General features: G+C 54.3%; 1 protein-coding gene across 1 annotated transcript in view; it reads left to right on the forward strand.

Annotated features, from left to right (window-relative positions):
• The first annotated feature begins 1,545 nt into the window (after positions 1-1,545).
• LOC114484892 (calcium/calmodulin-dependent protein kinase type II subunit beta-like) overlaps positions 1,546-19,988 on the forward strand; it is a 33,223-nt gene continuing 14,780 nt past the window's right edge. The window contains exon 1 of the mRNA XM_028484189.2: positions 1,546-1,735. Within this exon, the coding sequence (XP_028339990.1) occupies positions 1,671-1,735 (65 nt within the window). The 5' untranslated portion in view covers positions 1,546-1,670. The remainder of the gene's footprint in view (positions 1,736-19,988) is intronic.

Below are 19,988 nucleotides of genomic sequence, written 5' to 3' on the forward strand. Positions count from 1 at the left end.
GTCTGCAGAACCACCCAGGACTGGGACTGGTCACCACCTGGTCTGCTCACCTGCCTGACAGCCGTGTGCCAAAGGCATCCTGGTCGGGGGGGCCCTGGGTCCATCTCCACCGTCCACTCCTGCCTTGGAATCCCTGCATTAGATCTTGTATCCAGGAAATATTTATTGTGGCTTCTGGGGCCAGCCCCGGGCTGGCCACCAAGGTGAGAGAGATGAGGAGGACAGGCCCAGACCCTCTGCCTGGGGAGCCCACGGTGCAGCAAGTGGCTCCTGTCAGGGCCCGCTGAACCACCCAAATCCGGAGCTGGCTGCTGGAGACTTCATTTCCTCAGGGCCTCCCCAGGACGGACCCCGGCCCTTTCCTCTCTGAGGAGCAGGGGGCTGCTGAGCCCAGTGGGTTGTCTTCACTGGATTTGAAGTCCCGGTTCTAGATGGCATCCTAGGTGTGGCCCTGGGAGAGGCTCTTCTGTGGGAAACGGGTCGGCCCAGCCTCTCCTGCCCCTCCCCCCCACTCGCTCCTCCTCCTCCTCTCCTGGGCCACTTTCAAGATGGACCCGCTTCTTCCAGGCCCGAGCTGGGAGCAGGCAGGTGGACTAGGCCTGGGAGAGGGCAAATGTGTGCCCCTACCCGGGCAGGGGCGCTGAGAGCTCTCAGGACCCCAAGATGCAGACGGAGCGGCCACTGTTTCCCTGATTCAAGGACACTCTGCCCGAACTGGCAACGTCTGTTCCTGGGACCTCTGTTCCAGACACCCCAGTGTCCAGTGCTAGGAGGAGGGAGGGCGGGAGGGAGGGGCTAGGACCATGGGGGAGGGGGTAGCCTTCACCCTTTCATCTCCCACTCCCAGTGTCCCCAGTGTGCAGGCCTGGTCTGGGAGGCTCCTGGGCAGCTCTGCCAGGGGGCTGCACTGTGCAGTGTGTGGAGTGGTGGAGACCCGGGCAGGAGGGGTCCTGTAGCATCTCCTCCTGGGGGTGTGAGGAATGAGTCTGTGGAGGGAGGGCTCCCCCCTCCCCCATGTGCACCTGAGGCTCCAGGTCAAGGCTGGCCTTCAGGGGAGAGAGGGGGCTGGGTTCACTGTGTGCAGTCTCGTGTGTGTGTGTGTGTGTGTGTGTGTGTGTCTCGTGTGTCGTGTGTGTGTGTGTCGTGCAGGGAGTCGCCAGGAGGCAGCGGAGAAGCAGGCTCAGGGAGCCAGCGGTTCCCTGTGTGCTTGGCCCCAGGCGCATGGCCGCGGGTGCTGGTGCCAGCGCAGCATGTGCAGGGCCAGGGCGCGGGTGCGAATGCTGGGAGGAGTGGGTGCGAGAGCGAGTGCAGGGCGCGGGCGCTGCTGTAGGTGCAGGGCTCAGGTGCGTGTGCGGGTGCGAGTGTAGGGCGCGATTGCGGGCGCGGGGAGCGTGCAGGGGGCGGCGGGCGGGGCGGGCGCGGCGGCGGCGCTGACAGCGTCGCCCGCGCTCGCCGCGCGTAGGTGTGCGGCGCGCTCCTGGCGGGCACGGAGCGCGCAGATCTCGCGTGCGCTCGCCGCCCGGCGCAGCCCAGCCCGGCCCCCGCTCGGCGCCGCGAGCCGAGGTGTCGCCCGCGCCCGCTCCCGTGTCGCCGCCGTGCCCGCGAGCGGGAGCCGGAGTCGCCGCCGCCCGAGCGCAGCAGAGCGCACGCCAAGCCCGTCCGTCGCCGCCATGGCCACCACGGTGACTTGCACCCGCTTCACCGACGAGTACCAGCTCTACGAGGATATTGGCAAGTAAGAGCCGCGGCGCGTGCGGGCCGGGCCGGGGACCCCGGAGGGCGCCGCGCTCCGAGGGCCGGGACCCTGGAGACCCAGTCCTCTGCGCCGCCGGTTCCGGGTGCACTGCGGCCCCGCGCGACCCCGGCTCCTCCCGGCTCCGAGCCCGGAGCGCACGGCCCTGCGCGGCCCCGACCCCCGGGCCCCCGGGGCCCAGCCGCCGGACCTCGGCGCGCGCGCCCCTGCCGGGCCCTGTCCAGCGCGACCGCCCGGCCGGAGGCCCCGGCTCGAGGCGCGGGGCTCGGCGCAGCGGGGGCGGCAGCAGGTGTCCCCGGAGCTCCCGGCAGACGTGACGCATTTGGCGGCCGGAGGTCGGAGAGGACCGGCGCGCGGGGGCGGCCGCGGGGCCTGGAGCGCGGGGGAGGGGGCGGACCTAGCCGGGAGGGTCGTCCCCGGCGCGAGCCGCGCTTCCCCACCCCCAACAAGCGGCTGGGCGCGGGGGCGGCGGGACCTGCTCTGCGCCTGCTTCTCCGCGTGGCTCCATCCGCGCGGGGGGTGCCAGCTGCGCTCCGCGCCGCGTGGGAACAGCCTCTGCTGTGGGTGCCCAGGGGAATCGGGGTTCTGGAGGATTTTCCCAGATCCTTCTGGAAAGAGGAGTCTGGAGAGCTGGGGGTGAGGTCAGGGAGCTTGGATCAGGTCACCGGGGTGAAGATGAGGGGGTGAGGTGGGAGCCTCATGGGCTTCAGGGTCATGGAGGCAGGTGGGGGCTGGATTCTGGAGAGTTGTTTGCGGGGAGGTGATGGGAGGGACTTTGAAAGCTCCTTTCAGGTAGGGCCTCACCGGGGAACAGGTGGCTCCTGGGCTTTGCTCGCCAGCAGGAGCCGTGTAGGGCCCTAGACCTGCCTCTGCCGCCGGGCTCTACCCCGAAGCGGGTCGGCGGCTCCTCTCTGGCCTGCGGGTCTCCACTCTGGGCTTCAGGGTGGCTGCACCTGGCATCTCCGCATCCTGCTCCAGAACTCCTGAAGCCCTGGCTCCAGCCCGGCGCGGCCAGAGCCCCGTTCTCCTCCAGCCCACCCCGTGGAAGGGGCCCTGGCGAGGTTTCCTCTTATGCATCGAGCGGCAGATCTTTTTTTTTTCCTTTTATTAAGAAACGTCTGTGATGGTACCTTGTGTTGGCGAGGGATGCTGATCACTGATAATTGTGGGCGCGAGCTGGGAGGGGTGCGGGGGGGTGTGAATTCCACAATCCTCCCTGCACGTGGGGGACGATGCCAGTTAGGCCTGGGGGGTGCTGAGGGAGTGGGGTGGAGTGGAGAAAACCCGTGGCAGGGTGCGGGCAAGGCTGGGTCCTGGGGACCCCAAAATTCCCTTCCCTCAGGTAGGGGCTGGTTGAGTGCCTGTCCCCAAGGCAGGGGGACCTGGAGAGCAGAGAAGGGATCCAGCACACAAACTGTGTGCATCCCGGAGGCCCTGAGGAAGCTTCCGGGGCATGTCTGGGAGCAGACCTGTGAGGACAGGGCGACGGGCTGGTGGTCCTCAGGTGGGAGCAGGTGGTTGTCCGAGGCAGAGGGCAGCAGTGGGGGGAAGGTTACCTCGTTCTAGGGGACCTTCTTGTCGTTTCTCTGCTTGTGCCCAGGCCCTCCCACCAGGCGCCCCCGGGCCCTTTGGCAGAAATGCCTCTTCCCGTTCACCCTGTCTCCTCAACCTGAAGCTGGCTCTGCTGACCTCTCCTTCACTTTTCTGTGAATCTCCCTGGGCCAGCGGCCCTGTAGGGTGGTCAGACCAACCTCGGGCCTCCGGTTCCAGCAGCAGCGACTGGTTATTCTCGTCGCTGCCATCCACACCCACACTGGGGGATGGAGGTCCTTGGGGCTGCCCTCGGGGAGGCCGGGAGGGGTGGCGGGCCCTGCACTGGAGGCCAGGCTCCTCGGGAAGGGAGCTGGGGGCCTGGGGTGGGAGTGGGTGAGGAAGCCTAGCTGTCGAGGGGGCCCAGGGGCCTGGGAGAGGAGGGAAAGACACCCCACCAGCTGCGCCAGCCCAGCACCCCTTGGTGGGGCCCCCAGGCACCAGGCCCAGTGCGGGATGCCCAGGGGCCTGTCGCAGCCCTGCTGGGGCGTCCCGGGGCGGGGGAGGAGGCTGGGCCAGTGCAGGGTGAGCTGCAGCGGGGCAGGTGGTCAGGAGCGGGGGTCGGGCACTCAGGCCAGCGTCTCTGCCCGGGGCTGGGGTCCGCAGTGGCCCTGTTGTGGTTGTTGACAGGGCCTGGCCGGCCTGAGGCACAGTTGGTGTTGCTTCCCGGCCCAGGTGGATGCGTCCAAGTTTATTTAAAGCTGCAGCCCCTGGCACCAGTCAGGCAACACTAAACTCCCTGCCCGGAAGGGCCGGGCCACAGGCCCACAGCTGCTCTCATGACGCGGTCACCAGCCTCTCCCTTCCCTGCCCTGTACCCTTCTCCACCTGTCCCACCCTCGCCACTGCTGCCTCTGTGTGGGATCATTCCCTGGGGATCTGGGCATCAGGTCCGAGGGCCAGGAGAGGCTCTTTTCTGGGGCTCTGCCCTTCCTTGCCTGGCCAGGGCAGGGTTCCCTGACACCAGCCTGGAGGCCTAAGTCCTGGGTCAAGAGTCACCTTGAGCCCCGGACAGTCACAGGTCTGGGCGGTAAAGCCCTCGGCCCAACACGGACTGGCCAGCAACATGGTTTAAAATGTTCCCTTATTGGATAGATTTTTTTAAATGGAAAAAAACTTCCAGGAGTAATAAAACAAACACTTGTGTCTCTTCTACCCGGAACTGGAAACTGTTCCTCTTTTGTCATTTTGGCTTTAAGTGCTTTATTTTAAATTGTAAGAAATAAAGCGTTACAAAGAAATGTTAAGTAACCATTCTCCTCCGAACCGACTGTCATGCGTTTGGAATTTATCCTGCCAGGCTCTTTTTGCTTCATTTACGCACAGATGGAAGGATCGCCAACTAATATATAGGATTCTTTGGTGTGTTTTCTTTAAACTTTACATAAAAATTTGGAAACTTGCTTTTTCACTCAGCTTAGTCTTCTGGGCGTCTGTGCACGGGGACACATTCTGACCTTTCGCTGCTGCTGTGTGTAGTGACCGTAGTGTCTGTAGTACGTCATGCTCCCTTCCTCATGGCAGCCTTGGTGTTCCCAGCGTTTCTCTCTTCCACTCCTGCGGTGGGTTTGCTGGTGCGCAGGTGTGAGGGTTTCTCTAGGGTTTGTCCCTCCTGGTGGGGTTGCCAGCGGGGGTCCGGGTGTTCTCTGCGGCTCCCCTGGGCCCACTCCCTCTGGCCCCTCCCCGGGCTCGGTGCCAACCTGATTTGTTGGGCTGTTTGTTGGGTAGGAAGCAGTCTTGCGTTTTGTGTTCAGGCTCCCGAAGCTTCCACTTTGGGGAGTCATCCCCTTTAAAATATGAGTGGTTCCCCCCGGGGAGAAAGCAGCGCCCACACGGCTTTGGATATAATTCAGGGGTTCATGGACCCCGTCCCCTTGGGGGAAGGTTGTAACAACCTCTAAGGGGCGCATCGCTTCGAACACTTGATTTTATTTGATTCGAGTTGCCGGGGAAGCCCCCCTCCCCTCTCCCCCCATTTTATAGGCATAGAACTGCAGCTCAGGGTGGGTGGGCAACTTGCCCTGGCAGCCGGGAAGGCCCCTACCTCCAGCCCAGGGCACCCCTGTCCCTCGCAGCTTCCCCCGAACCTCAGCTAGGCCCCAAGCTGACCTTGGTATGTCCTTGGCTCCATCCGGCGTGCCCCAGTGGGGGGAGAGCAGGTCCTGTCCTGGGGTGTGACCCCTCGCCGGGAGGATCGCCGTCGGCTTTCTCAGCGTCCTCGCAACTAGCAAGCGGCCTGCTAAGTAGTTAATAGATAAACTCAGGAAATTCAGAGCAAATCGACTGTGAGCCTCCTGAGCTCCGAAGCCTGGTTGCCAGGAAAGACAGGACTCAGGTGGGGGAGGAATCACCGTGCTTGCTTTCTCCGCTCTCGGGTACATTGGGTGCTTCCTGCCCCAGGGCCTTTGCCAGTGCTGTTCCCTCCTCCTCTGATGGCCACACAGGTCATCCCCCTGGCTGCTCAGCGAGGTCGCCGTGCCCCCTTCCCGCCTCCTGCCCCACTCATCCTCTCCCCACTTCTGTCTCCCCCTGTCACTTGGCACCATCTGACACCAAGGTGGGGGTCAGGTCCTGCCCACAGTGGGGTCTCCTGCACGTGTGGGGAAGGAGTGAGTGAACCCAGTGGCCTCTGTCTCCTAGGCTGGCCCCCAGCGCTGGAGTCTGGATGCCTAATGTAGGGTATTTAGAGAAGAAGTCGTACATGTTGAGGCTGCTGTGAGATGCACATGAAGGTGAGGCTAGTTTAGTTACTATTGAACGGTATTTTTATACCATAACCTACTTTGCTGAGAGCTAAGAATATATCTTGGGCTTGCGACTTGCACTCTTTCTCTGCTGGTAACGGTTAAATGGTGCTTATTACATTAAGCTGCTTGATCTGTGACGTAGGTACCGTGATCACTCCCAGTTTGCAGAAGAGGTGCCTGAAGCTCAGAGAAGCTCCACACGGGGCCAGGGTTTGAGTCCAGGCAGTTGACTCTGGAATCCACCTTCTTCTCTCAGAAACTCATGACCCTCCTCCATTCTGTGTTTTTAAAATGCTGTTATTCCACTGGCCGACTCGTGGCCCGCTTGTGGTCTCCTCTGACCCTGGGCTCCTCGGGGCCTCACCTGTCCTTAGCAGGCTGCTCACCAAGCCTTCTTTGTGCTTTTCCAGCGCAAAGGCACTGCCCTACGGTTCCTTTTTGTAAAAACGTCATTTCCTTTGGTCGTCCCTCTGTGACAACCAACACTGCCCCCATTTGAGGCCGGCAAGGCTTGAAATTTTCTTTTATTGATTAAGCAGACAACAAGGATAGTATCTTATAAACAAAAACCAATACATAGGGCTTCACTGGTGGCGCAGTGATTCAGAGTCCGCCTGCCGATGCGGGGGACACGGGTTCGTGCCCCGGTCCGGGAGGATCCCACATGCCGCGGAGCGGCTGGGCCCGTGAGCCATGGCCGCTGAGCCTGCGTGTCCGGAGCCTGTGCTCCGCAACGGGAGAGGCCACAGCGGTGAGAGGCCCGCGTACCACAAAAAAAAAAAAAAAAAAACAACCAATACATAAGTACGTGCAGTTAGTGTGACTCTTCCACACGCAGGTTTCCTCATCCCCCAGAGGAACCTGGCCTGTCTATTTTAATGTCAGTATAAGGATATGTGTGTGTGTCTATAGATGCAGGTGTGTATACTCACACATATACACGTCACACATATGTATGGTTTGAAAAACACGGATGCAGTCGCCATATATGTGATTCTGCAATTCGTTTGCCTCTAACACTTTTTCATGATGATACCTCCATGTCAGAGGGACTTTTCTTACAGCTAAGTGCCTGCCGGTTCTCTTAGAAGCAGAGATGGGTGTATAGGCGGTGGCCATATTTTTAAAACCAAAAATGGGGCCCCGTTCTCTGACAAACACGACAGAGGGAAGAGAGGATGCTGTGTTTGAAATTGGGGCTCCCAGGGTTATCGGGAATGCATGATCGTAGTGGATGAAGGAACATTTTTGTTCTTGGTGGGGCCCGGGTGTGGGACACAGGGGTCTTGTTCAAAAAGAAGCCAAGAACGTATGCCTCTCCTTTTTAAAAAAAAAAAAATTGGGGGGATCCCCCAAGAGCCTAGGGGAGAGAGAGGCCATGTCGCATTTTCTTTCTTCTACTTAAAACGAAATTCTAGCAGAGATGGTTCGCTTAGAGAGCCCATACTGAGCTGCCTGGAATTTACCAAATGCTTTAATAAGAAAGACCAAGGGGAGGTGACATGAACGGCGTCTGCTCCTTGGAAACATCTTGTCCCTCCCACTGCTCTCTGGCCACCTGGTCCAAGGCAAGAGACGTGGCCTTTCTGGAGATTTCAAATATATTTTCGAAATGTTTAATTCCCTCTCTCTCCCTCCCCTCAAAATGGAATCTGATTTGGTTATTTTTAAAGCATCTTTCACAGCTGCAAGTCACTTTGTTAGTGTAGAAACGTAAAAATGCATTATGTATAACTTGGTTTTCCAAAAATTATCATATTGGCATGTTACATAGAAATGTATATTTTATTCATGTAAGGATCTGAATCTGTTTAAAATCTATTTAAAATGAAAACATCCTAGTGGTGCTCCTAGGTGCCTTTCTGGTGGCCTTTGTCTCCTAGGTTAGAGGTTAGAGGGTCACCAGCTCGTTCAGTGGCCGCCACTCCCGGTGGACATAGTTCTTTTTGCATTGACATAATGATCCTAAAATAACTGAAGTTATGATTCTTTGTTAAGCCAGATACTGGTGCTCCTAGGTAACTTTCTGGTGGCCTTTGTCTCCTAGGTTAGAGGTTAGAGGGTCACCAGCTCGTTCAGTGGCCGCCACTCCCGGTGGACATAGTTCTTTTTGCATTGACATAATGATCCTAAAATAACTGAAGTTATGATTCTTTGTTAAGCCAGATACAAGCATTTGTTGAATTCTGGAACAGATTGGCAATAGCCGGGCATAGATTTAAGAACATTTTTTTGGAGGACGCATAACCCACGCTGTTCTACGGGCCTAATTTGAGAACTACCACCTTTCCCCGCTTTATGAGCAGCCATTGGGCACCGGGGGGAAGAGATGGGGTGACCGTTACCACGAAACGGGAAGCATGTCCTGTCCTCGGCTGTAACAGGACGCCATGGCGTTGGGCACATCCAAGTTGGTGCCCGTTTGCAGCGAGGAGTAGAGGGGCAGCCCCTGCCTTCCTGTCACTCAGCCCACGCTGAATTGCAGGCTTAGAACCATGCCCAGCGCACAGTAGGTGCCCAACAGAGTGGCTCCGTGTCACCCTCTAAAAGATGGGAGCCTTGCAGGTGGCTGGGGGCAGAAGGTGCTGGTGGTCTCGGAGGTCCTCGGAGATGCCCGGCCTGAGTGGCCATCTGTCCTGTCACCTGCCGAAGGGTGGCACGACTTAGGTGCTGGCCACGGAGCTTGATGCCAAGGGGTCTGTGGCGTTCGTTCTTGATGTGGCTTTTGTTCTTGTACATTGAGGTGCAGCCTGGTTTTCAAAGCCGTTGGTTCGATCCAGGCTGTCTGTTAAGGGCTTTCCGGGTGAAGAGCTCCGGTCTAGTTAGGAGCTGCACCTGCTGAAGAAGGCAATCCAGGGCGGTGGATCCCAGCCCCCGGCTGCACCTGGCAGACCCCCCCCTCAGACCAGCTGTATCAGACACGAGGAGGACGATGGTGATCCAGTGGGCAGTGCGGACACAGATCCTGCAGGAGCCTGTGCGCCCCAGGCCAGGCCCCCATGCCTGCTCCCTCTCTGGGCTCTGTGAGAGACTCACCTGACCATGCGTTTGGAATTTGCCTTCCTTTTTCTGGACACTCAACGAAATCACCCCCTGACCCTATCCAAGTCACCTGGAGCAGGCCTGTGTCTGGAAGAAAGAAAACTTGTGCCACAAATGTCAAGCACAAGTGCAATTCAAACTTTTCTAGTACTTACAAAAAAACTAAACAAAGAAACGGGTGAAAAGAACTTTAATAGTATATGTATTTAAGTCAGTTTATCCAAAATATTATTTCAACACGTAATCAATACAAAAATTATTGTTCAGCTATTTTATATTTTAAAAAGTTTTATGTTTTTGAAATCTGTTGTGTGTTTTACACATACGGCACACCTCAGTGCGGACCAGCCACGTTTCAGGTTCTTAGGGCTGCACGTAGGCAGTGGTTACTGTATTGGACAGCGCACAACTAGAGTTTCAAGGTCATTTCCATTATTATTATTACTATTTGCAACTTCTCTGGTTTCTTTTGCTCTTCACACATTCAGCAAGTCAGCCTGCACATTGGTCATTTGCCAGGCATTTTCTAGGTGCTTAGGAAACAGTTAGTGAACAAAATCGAGGGTGCCTGCCCTCATGGAGCTTATACTGGTGGGAGAGGCAGGTAATAAACATTAAACAAATTATATGATCAGGTTCTTAGGTGATTAGTAGTTCTGCTCTGGGAATAATTAAGGAAACTCAGGAGGGCCAGTTAGGAAGGTTGTAGTTATAAAAAGGGTGGTCAGGCCAAGGAAAAGGAGAAAAGCCTCAAATTGCTAAAATCAGGAATGAAAGAGGGGACATTACAACTAATCTTATAGAAATAAAAGACGATAAGGGAATTCTATGAACAACTGTGTGCCAAGTTAGAGATAACCTAGGTGAAACAGACCAATTCTTAGAAAGACACAAACAACGGAAATTGACTCAAGAAGAAAGAGAAAATCTGAATAGACTTATAACAACTAAAGAGATTAATAAATTAAAAGTTTTTAAATGTCCTACAGAGAAAAGTCCCTCAGGCCCAGATAACTTCACTGGTAAAGTCTATCAAACATTTAAAGAAGAATTAATACCAGTCCTTCAAAAACTTTTCCAAAAAATAGAAGAGGAGGGAATTCTTCCCAACTCATTCTGTGAAGCCAAGAACTACCCTGATACCAAAACCAGACAAAGACATCTTAAGAAAACTACAGACCAATATTCCCTATGAATATAGATGCAACATTCTCAACAAAATACTAGCAAAACAAAACTAGCAGCATATAAAAAGGGATCATTATGAGCAGGTAAGAGTTATCCCAGGAATAAAAAGTTGTTTCAAGACACAAAATTCAATCAACGTGATATGCCATATTAACAGAATAAACAAAGAAACTATATGATCATTTCAATGGATGCAGACAAAGCATTTGACAAAATCTAATACTCTTTGCTGCTAGAAACACTCAACAGACTAGGATTAGAAAGGAACTCCCTCAACTTGATAAAATGCCTCTATGAAAACCCCACAGCTAACATATTTAATGGTGAAAAACTGAATGCTTTCTCCCTAAGACCAGGAACAATCAAGTATGTCAGCTCTCTCCACTTCTATTCAACATTATACAGGAGGTTCTAGCCAGGACACTTAGGCAAGAAAAAGAAATAAAAGGCACCCAGATAGGAGAGGAATAGGTAAAACTACCTCTATTTACAGATATCATGATCTTGTATAGAGAATATCCTAAGGAATCCCTGAAAAAGCTGTTAGAACTAAAAAATGAATTGAGCAGAATTGCAAGATACAAGATCAAGATACAAAAATCCATTATATTTCATTATACTAGCAATGCTCATCCCAAAATAAAGTTAGGAAAAGCAATTTCATACGATAGTCTAAAAGAATAAAATACATCGTAAGAAATTAACAAAAGGTAATACAAGAGTTGAATGTTGAAAACTACAAACTACTGTTGAAGAAAATTAAAGAAGATCTAGATAAATGGAAAGACATTTTATGTTCATGGCTCTTAAGACTTAATATTGTTAAAATGGCAGTACACTCCAAGTTGATCTACAAGTTCAGTGTAATACCTATCAAGATTTCAGCTGCCGTTATTTATTTATTTATTTATTTATTTATTTATTTATTTAGGCTGCACCGGGTCTTCGTTGTGGCATGTGGGATCTTTTAGTTGCAGTATGCGGGCATCTAGTTCCTTGACCAGGGATCGAACCCAGGCCCCCTGCATTGGGAGTGTGGAGTCCTACCGACTGGACTACCAGGGAAGTCCCTCAGCTGCCTTTAAAATAAATAAATAAAAATAAAATTCATATGGAAATGCAAGGGACCCAGAAGAGCCAGACGATCTTGAAAAAGAACAAAGTTGGAGGACTCATACTTCCCAATTTCAGAACTAACTATACAGCTACAGCGGTCAAGACAGAGTGGGTATTGTCTGGCGTAAAGGTGGGCATAGTGTGGCAAGAGGATAAACACGTAGACCAGTGGAATAGGATTGAGAGTCTAGAGTAAACCCGTACATCAATGGTCTGTTGATTTTTTGAAAAGGATGGCAAGACAGTTCAATGGGGAGAGAATAAGGGGCCGTTCAACCAACGGACCATTGCGTATCCGCATGCAAAAGAATGAAGTTGGAACCCTACCTGACACCAGATACAAAAGTAGACACACTAGTGGACAGTAAGCACACAAGATGCTCAACATCATTATCTCAAAATGGGTCATAGACCTGATTATAGGAGCTAAAACCATAAAATTCTTAGAGGAAAACTTAGGAGTCTATCTTTGTGACCTTGGGTTTGGCAATGGTTTCTTAGGTACAACACCATAAAGCACAAGCAGCAGAAGAAAAGTAAATAAATTGGACTTAATTAACATTAAAAATCTTTTGTGCTTTAATTGACACCATCAGGAAGGTGAAAAGACAACCCATGGAATGGGAGAAAATATTTGCAAAGCATATATCTGATAAGACATTTATATTTAGAATATTTTAAGAACTTACTGCCTAACAGTTAAAAGACAAATGGCCCGATTAAAAAATGGGCAAAGGACCTGAATAGACATTTCTCCAATAAAGATATACTGATGGACGATAAGCACACGAAAAGATGCTCAACATCTTTGGAAAATGCAAATCAAAATCGCAATGACATCCCACCTCACTTCCACTAGAAAGGGTAGAATCAAAAAGACAGACAATGCCAAGGGTTGGTGAGGATGCGGAGTTGGAACCCTCGTGTACTGCTGGTGGGAATGTAAAATGGTGCAGCAGTTACGGAAAACAATCTGACAGTTCCTCAGAATGTTCCCTTCCTAGGTATGTACCCAAGAGATATGGAAACAAATATCCAAAGAAGACATACAGATGGCCAGTAGGCACATGAAAAGATGCTCAACATTGCTAATTATTAGAGAAACGCAAACCAAAACTACAATGAGGTATCACCTCTCACCGGTCAGAATGGCCATCATCAAAAAGTCTATAAACAATAAATGCTGGAGAGGGTGTGGAGAAAAGGGAACCCTCCTACACTGTTGGTGGGAATGTAAACGGATACAGCCACTATGGAGAACAGTATGGAGGTTCCTTAAAAAACTAAAAATAGAGCTACCATATGATCCAGCAATCCCACTCCAGGGCATATACCCGGAAAAGATGAAAACTCTAATTTGAAAAGATACATGCACCCCAATGTTCATAGCAGCATTTACAATAGCCAAGACATGGAAGCAACCTAAATGTCCATCAACAGATGAATGGATAAAGAAGATGTGGCACATATATATACAATGGAATATTACTCAGCCATAAAAAGAAATGAAATAATGCCATTTGCAGCAACGTGTATGGACCTAGAGATTGTCTTACTGAGTGAAGTCAGTCAGACAGAGAAAGAAAAATATCACATGATATTACGTATGTGGAATATGTGGAATCTTAAAAAATGATACAGATGAACTTATTTATATAAAACACAAAGAAAATTAACAGACACAGAAAACAAACTTACGGTTACCTAAGGAGAAAGGCGTGAGGGAGGGATATATTAGGAGTTTGGGATTGACAGATACACAACACTATATATATAATAGGTAAACAACAAGGACCTACTGTATAGCACAGGGAACTATATTCAATATCTTGTGAAAAAAAACCATATATCCACACAGAAACTTGTTCATAGCAGCATTATCCACAGTAGCCAAAAGGTAGAAACAACCGAAATGTCCATCAGCTGATGAACGGATAAAGAACATGTTCTTACTCCCCCAAGTCCTGGTGTTCCATTTACCATGGTCTGGACTGGCTTTGGGTCCAGAGTGGTCTCAGAGAGGACACAAGGCCATGAGAACATGTGTTATATCCACACACTGGAGTATTATTCGTGCATAAAAAGAAATGGAGTACATTATGGCTTGTGGTGCCTGAGGGCAGGGTCCAAAGCGCCCAGAAGCCGCTGAGAGCCGCCTGAGAGCCGGAGGCTGGAGTCTGGCGTGGGACAGACGGCAGGGGATGAGATGCCGGGAGGGGACACCCACAAACCTCTCCTCTTACTCCCCCAAGTCCTGGTGTTCCATTTACCGTGGTCTGGACTGGCTTTGGGTCCAGAGTGGTCTCAGAGAGGACACAAGGCCATGGCAGGACACAAGAGGCCGCACCCCCACCCTGTCCCCCGACCCGGATCGTGCTCCTGGACACGGTTCCGGGAGGCACCATCCTCGCGCCCCTCTCCTGGCCCTGACTGGGGGAGGGGTCTGTGCCAGGATGGGGGCTGGAGGGTGAGGCCCCTCTGGGAGCAGGAGTGACAGGAAGGGCTGGAGTGGGGATGGAGACCAAACCCCAAACCCTGGGCTCCGTGATTCTGGGACGTCTGGTCTCCTCCTTCCCGGGCCCGCACACCTCCGTCACCGCCTCGGCTGGATGCTCGCCCTTCTTTCTCCCTTCCTCCCTGCACCTCTCCTTACCTCCTCTTCTCCTTAGGCCCCTTCCCCAGGCTCCCGTGTCTCCCACTCTTTCTGTCCCCTGGGGCACCCTCTGGGCTGGGCTGTGACCCCCGCTGGCCTCGTCCCCAGCTCCCTGGCCGAGGCAGATCCAGGAACCCGTGAGCGCCTAGGAGCAGGGCCTGGCCAGGAACCCAGCAGACAGGTGCCAGACGGGGTGAGGGTCCTCCAGCCCCTTGTGAAGACCGGTGCCGGGGAGGACACCGCCGTAATGCCTCTTCTGGGGACGAGTAGGTGCCTTGGCTTCCGAGCTCTGCCCCTGGCGTTGCCCCACGTGCCGGGGCTCCACTCGCTTCTGTCCTGAGGGAGCCCCTTGGGACTGTCCCATCCAAGACTCCTGGGCCGGAGCCTGGGCGCTGAAGCCAGGGCTCCGGTGTCCCTGTCATTCCAGTATGGGGTGGGCCCTGGCGTCTCCTCATCTGTGCTCTTTCCTTCCTCGAGGGTCTGTGGCCCCTCAAGTCTGGGGGGGCCTCGGAGCAGCAGTGAGACTTCTGGGGCACAGACCGTGGGGGAAAGAGGGGCCGGGGTGACCATTAAGGAGGACACAGCTCAGAACCGAAGAGGGGGCCCTCCGGGACGCCCAGGGCAGTGTGGTTGTCACTGTGGTCCGGCCACTTTTCTGTGCCCAAACCAAGGAGGGCAGGGTGGGGTGAGGAGGGCACTCGTGGGCGAGGCAGCCGTCTCCTGTGGGTGGTCTCTGCCCCGGCCTGACCTGCAGAGTGGCGACCCTGCCTGTGCCTGGGCCCTGACTGGGCCCATCACGGCTGCTCGTCCCTTTCAGCTCACGGCTTTCTGTCTCGGATTGTTTTGCTTTTTTCTCCTCTAAATTGTTCTTGTTTGTCAGCAGAGGTTAAGCTTTGATTTGTCATGTGGTTCCAAAGGCGCTCTTTTTAAAAACCTGATTTTAAAGTCAGCGTGACAAGTTACCAATTTCTTCCATTTTTTCTTAATGATTTCTTAGAGATACGGCTGCATATCCTACCGGGATATTTTTGTGTGTGATAAAATAGACATAACATAAAACTTACCATCTTAACCATTTTAAAGTGCACAGTTCAGTGGCATTAAGTACATTCACGTTGTTGTGTTATTATCACCACCATCCATCCCCAGAATGTTTTCATCTTGCAAAACTGAGACTCTGTCCCTATTAAACGCTGACTCCCCATCCCCTCCCCCCAGGCCCTGGCACCCACCATCCCACCTTCTGTCTCTGAATTTGACTACTCTGAGTACCTCATGTAAGTGGAAGCATACAACGGTTGTCCCTTTGTGTCTGGCTTATTTCACTGAGTATAATGTCCTCAAGTTTTATCCATATTGTAGCAGGTGTCAGAATTTCCTTCTTTTTTAAGGCTGAATTATATTTCATTGTATGGGTGGACCACATTTTGCTTATCCCATTCACCTGTCAAGGGACTTTGGCTCTTGTGGTCATTTTCTTTATTTTTTAAATTTTATTTATTGTTTTGTTAAAGACTTTTTTGATGTCGACGATTTTTAAAGTCTTTATTGAATTTGTTACAGTTTTTGCTCCTGTTTTACGCTTTGGTGTTTTTGGCCGCAAGGCATGTGGGATCATAGCTCCCCGACCAGGGATCGAACCCGCACCCCCTGCATTGGAAGGCGAAGTCTTAACCACTGGACCGCCAGGGAAGTCCCTCTTGTGGCTGTTTTAAAGAACAGAATACATGGTCTCCTCCCACTGGCCACGACTTCTCAACACTGGGCTGTGTGGCCTTGGGCCACCATGTAACCTCTCTGGTGTCAGTTTCCCCCTCTATAAACCAGGAGGTTGGTCAAATGACTGTGGGGTCCCTCATGTCTCCACAAATTGGCTCTGTGGAAACCCCACTTCCTTCCTCCGAGACTTGCCACAAAGCTCACCTGTCAGATGCTTGGGTGTCCATAGGCCCATCACACAGGTATTTGCATTCCCGGGGAATAAAACTTAAGAGGGATGAAGTCGAATTGACCTGAAACGCAAAACAAAAACAAGCCCCTAGAGCCTTAGTGGATACACACCTCGCGGGAAAAAAGAATCAAATGGCCAGGAAGCCCACTGTTCTAAGCTCCAGATCCCCTCGGGTCTGGGCCACTGTGGGTGGCGAGTGGCGGTCTCTGTTTGGAGCACCTGTCCCAGCAGGCGGCGCTGCTCTCACGCCGCCCACATGCCCTGCCTCCTGCCAGGGCCGCCGAACCTTCCAGTCGGTGTCCCTCCTCCCCCGTCTGTCTATCCTGCTCGTCTTCCGTGAGCTGCGTGGCCTCAGCAGTAATTTCAGGCCCCCGGGGGGTTGACTCGGTTCTGTCCCTGTCGGTGACTGCCTGGCGCTGTGACGAGGGGGACGGACGCAGGTTTGAAGAGCTGCCTTTGAAGGTGGCTCTGCGGACCCCTCGCTCACAGACCCGGGCTGGGAGGACAGTCCCCGGCCGCTGCGGCTGGGTGTGCATCCAGCTGTCCTGTGACCCGAATCGACCCTTAGGTCCATCCACGGTCGCACTGGGAGGGCAGCCACTGGGCTGCTTTCTGGGGCGCACTGGCCCTCCCAGCTGTGCTGGGTGCATCCCAGAAGTGGAGACTGGAGCCGGGCTCCGTCCCCATCCAGGGTGGCCCCTGCGTGTGAAGGTGGCAGATGGGGGTGCAGCTGGGGCGGGCTCTGGGCTCAGGTTCTGGGGGGCCGTATTAAGAGCACGGTGACCTGGAAGTGATGTCAGTGTCCCCAGATCAAGACAGTCAGCCTGAGCCCGAGGTAGGCGAGTGGGCTGACCTGGACCCCAGCTCAGCAAGTGTGAGCTGCTCCTTGCCGGAACCTCCTGTACCAGCTCCTTGGGTGCCTCTGCTGGACCTTCCTGGGCCCTCCTGGCCTGGCCGTCAGTGGCGGGCAGCTGACCATGGACAGACGCCTGGGGGGGTCATGTGTCCTTGGCCTCTGGCCTTGGGGGGTTCTTTCTGACACTTCCAACTGCAGTTTTCCTTTTGGAACAGAATCTCAGGGTTCACATGCATAACTTCTCAACACCCCCCCAGCACCCCTGTGGAGAGGCATCAGGTCTCTGTGTCTCTGGGGTGAGGTGGGCGGGCAGGCAGCTCCCGGAGTCCCCCAGCTGAGCGCCTCCATCACCACACAGTTCTGTCATCTTTAGAATCGAGGTGTATTCACGTCCTTCCCATAACATGTTCATGCTTGTGAAAACATCAAAGTGTTTGCAGTCATTTGTTGGTGAAATGGCTTTTGGTGCGCTCTGTCCAAGTGTCAGTAGAAGGGAGGCCCGTGATGTGACACCCCGGCTTTGTCCAGAGCACCCCAGGTGGCTGGAGCAAGGATGGTTGTAGGTATCCAGGAAGGTCCAGGGCTCTCTCTCTGAGCTGGCTCTTCACGATGGAAAACAGAGGAAAAGTCAGTATCGGTTCTGGCATCCTCTGTGGTCCCTGGTCTCTGATAATTCAGGGTGAGTTGATTTTTGCCTGGTAGGCACTCGAGGGGGACATGCAGGCACCCCAGGCGGGGCATGGGGCCAGGGCCAAGAGATCCAGGATGGGGGCCCCGATTGCCCTCATGGGGTGCCGCCTGCACACAGGGTAGTGGGAACCCCGGGCCCCTCCAGGCCTGGCTGGACCTTCCTGTCCATCCCAACGTCGTCCCCGGCCCCCAGATCATTGCCAGCTTCCCTTGACAGGCTGGAATCCCGTGCTGTCAGGATTCTGGGGGCAAACAGGAGCAGACACAAGCGCTGCCCTTGAAGGCTCCAAGGTTATCTTAGGGGGCAAACAAAAACGTGCCTTGCTCCCTCTCTCCCGAGCATGTAACACACAGGGCCACAGGGGCTGCAGGTGACGAAGGGGTGGGGGTTGCCATCACATATAAAGAGCTCCTACAGGTCAATAAGAAAAGAGCCAAAATTCCAACTGAAATACGGATGAAGGGTGTAAGCAGGCAGTTCACAGAAAACGAAATGGGAGCTCTTTCAACCCTTGAAAACATGAAGAATAGAAATTAAACCAGACCCAGTGCTCGCTTGTTCCTGAGTTCACCTCGGGCTTCAGGTACGAGACGGTTCTAACAGGTGGCCCATGGGCTGATGAGGCTACCTCGATCAGTCTCCGGGCTCAGCTCTCCTGAAGCTGATGAACAGAGGCCCTGGGTGTGGGTGGGCCTGGGATGGGCTGAGGCCCCACAGCGTAGGCAGGAGAGGAATTCCAGAGATCCTCCGGTCCAGGCTGAGCTGTCCAGCTGCGGGAGGCCCTGCTCACCCCCCTCCTCCTGCTTCTCCTCCGGTTGTCCTCCCAGCAAGTGCCCCACCCCAGGGGCCAAGCGGGGCCAGAGCGCCCCTGTTAGCTGCCCCCCAGCCTCTGCAGAGGCCACCGCAGGCCGCACCGCCGGGTCTGACCCTCAGGCCGTGCCCTGGCCTGGTGGGAGGAAGGGGCACCTGGCACCGAGGGGTCCAGGGTGGTGCTGGGGCTTTCCTGCCCTCCTGTCCCACCTCTGTCCTTATTTTGGTCTTTGCTTAATGCAAACCCAGTACTCGGGTCATCTCCGTGGCTTCTGGGGAGGGGGGGCAGGGCCCAGTGTAGCTGCTACTGAAGAGTGTACTGGAGAGAAGGGTGGAGGAGGAGAGAGACAGACACCTACACGGAACGGGGGAGGGAGGGGTGGGCAAGAGTGGGGAGCGCACAGACGTGAGCCTGGCCCCACGAGAAGCCCGGGAATGGCGTGTGCCCGTGGAGGCTGCACGCGACAGGCTGGATTGGAGGCGAGTCCTCAGCGGAGACCAGCTCTTGCCCAGGGGCCCTCTCTCTTGTCCCCTGGGACAGCCTGGACCACCCGCCCCCAGCAAGCCTCTGGCCTGGCCAGGATCTCATCCACCCCACCCCTTCTTCCACACTCCACCCCATCCACAGAGGGGGAGGGGGGCGGTGGCATTCCCCGTTGTAGCCCCCTTTCTGGAGGCGCCTGATAAATGTTAACAGCTGGGCTGGTGGGAGGGGTGGGGGGGGAACCCTGATCCATGATGCTTGCCCATCCCTGTGGTGTAAACACCCCCATCACGTCTAACGTCAAGCTACCAGCATGACGTCAACCACAACGTTTGGTTTTCTGTAGCCAGTAAGAGCCAGCCTGGGAGCCAGACCCGGAAGGAGCCCTGGCAGCTGAGCCCCTGGTCTGACCACAAGCCCCCAGCCCCTCCGCTCCATGTTGGGGTGGCACTGCTAGACTTCTGCTTGGCTCAGGTTCCCACACTCAGCTCCTGCTCCACCCCCACTGGAACATTCCATCTATTCCCACCCAAGCCCCTGTTCTTTCTGAGCCAACAGAGGGCACCTGGTAGGCGAATGTGCAGGAAGGGCGCAGAGGGGTGTCTGCGTTTAGGCCCTGCCTCTGCCACCCACGGTGCCGTGAGCTCAGCAAGGCATTTGGTACCCTCACCCTTCCCATCTTCCACAGGGGGCCTGAGAACCCAGGGGCAGACACTTTGGAAGCTGTAGAGGGTGGTCCCGGGTGCTATCAGATCTGGAGAGTCTGTGACACCCCCAGCATCCTCCTCACCCTGTGCACGTCCTCGGTCGCGTTGGGGTGTCAAGGTTTCAATGTGACTCGGATATACTGGAATTTTCCTTATGCTTTTTTTTCTTTCTTTTTTTTTTGCTGCGTTGGGTCTTAGTTGCGGCACGCGGGATCTTTTGTTGTCGCGGGCTTCTCCCTAGTTGTGGCTCGTGGGCTCTAGAGTGCGTGGGCTCAGTAGTTGTGGCGCGCGGGCTTAGTTGCCCCGCAGCATGTGGGATCTTAGTGCCCCTGACCACCCACGTCCCCTGCATTGGAAGGTGGAGTCTTCTTTTTTTTTTTTTTTTTTTTTTTTTTTTTTT

This window comes from Physeter macrocephalus, unplaced genomic scaffold, assembly GCF_002837175.3.
Source record: "Physeter macrocephalus isolate SW-GA unplaced genomic scaffold, ASM283717v5 random_141, whole genome shotgun sequence".
In the NCBI taxonomy this organism is placed as follows: Eukaryota; Metazoa; Chordata; class Mammalia; order Artiodactyla; family Physeteridae; genus Physeter; species Physeter macrocephalus.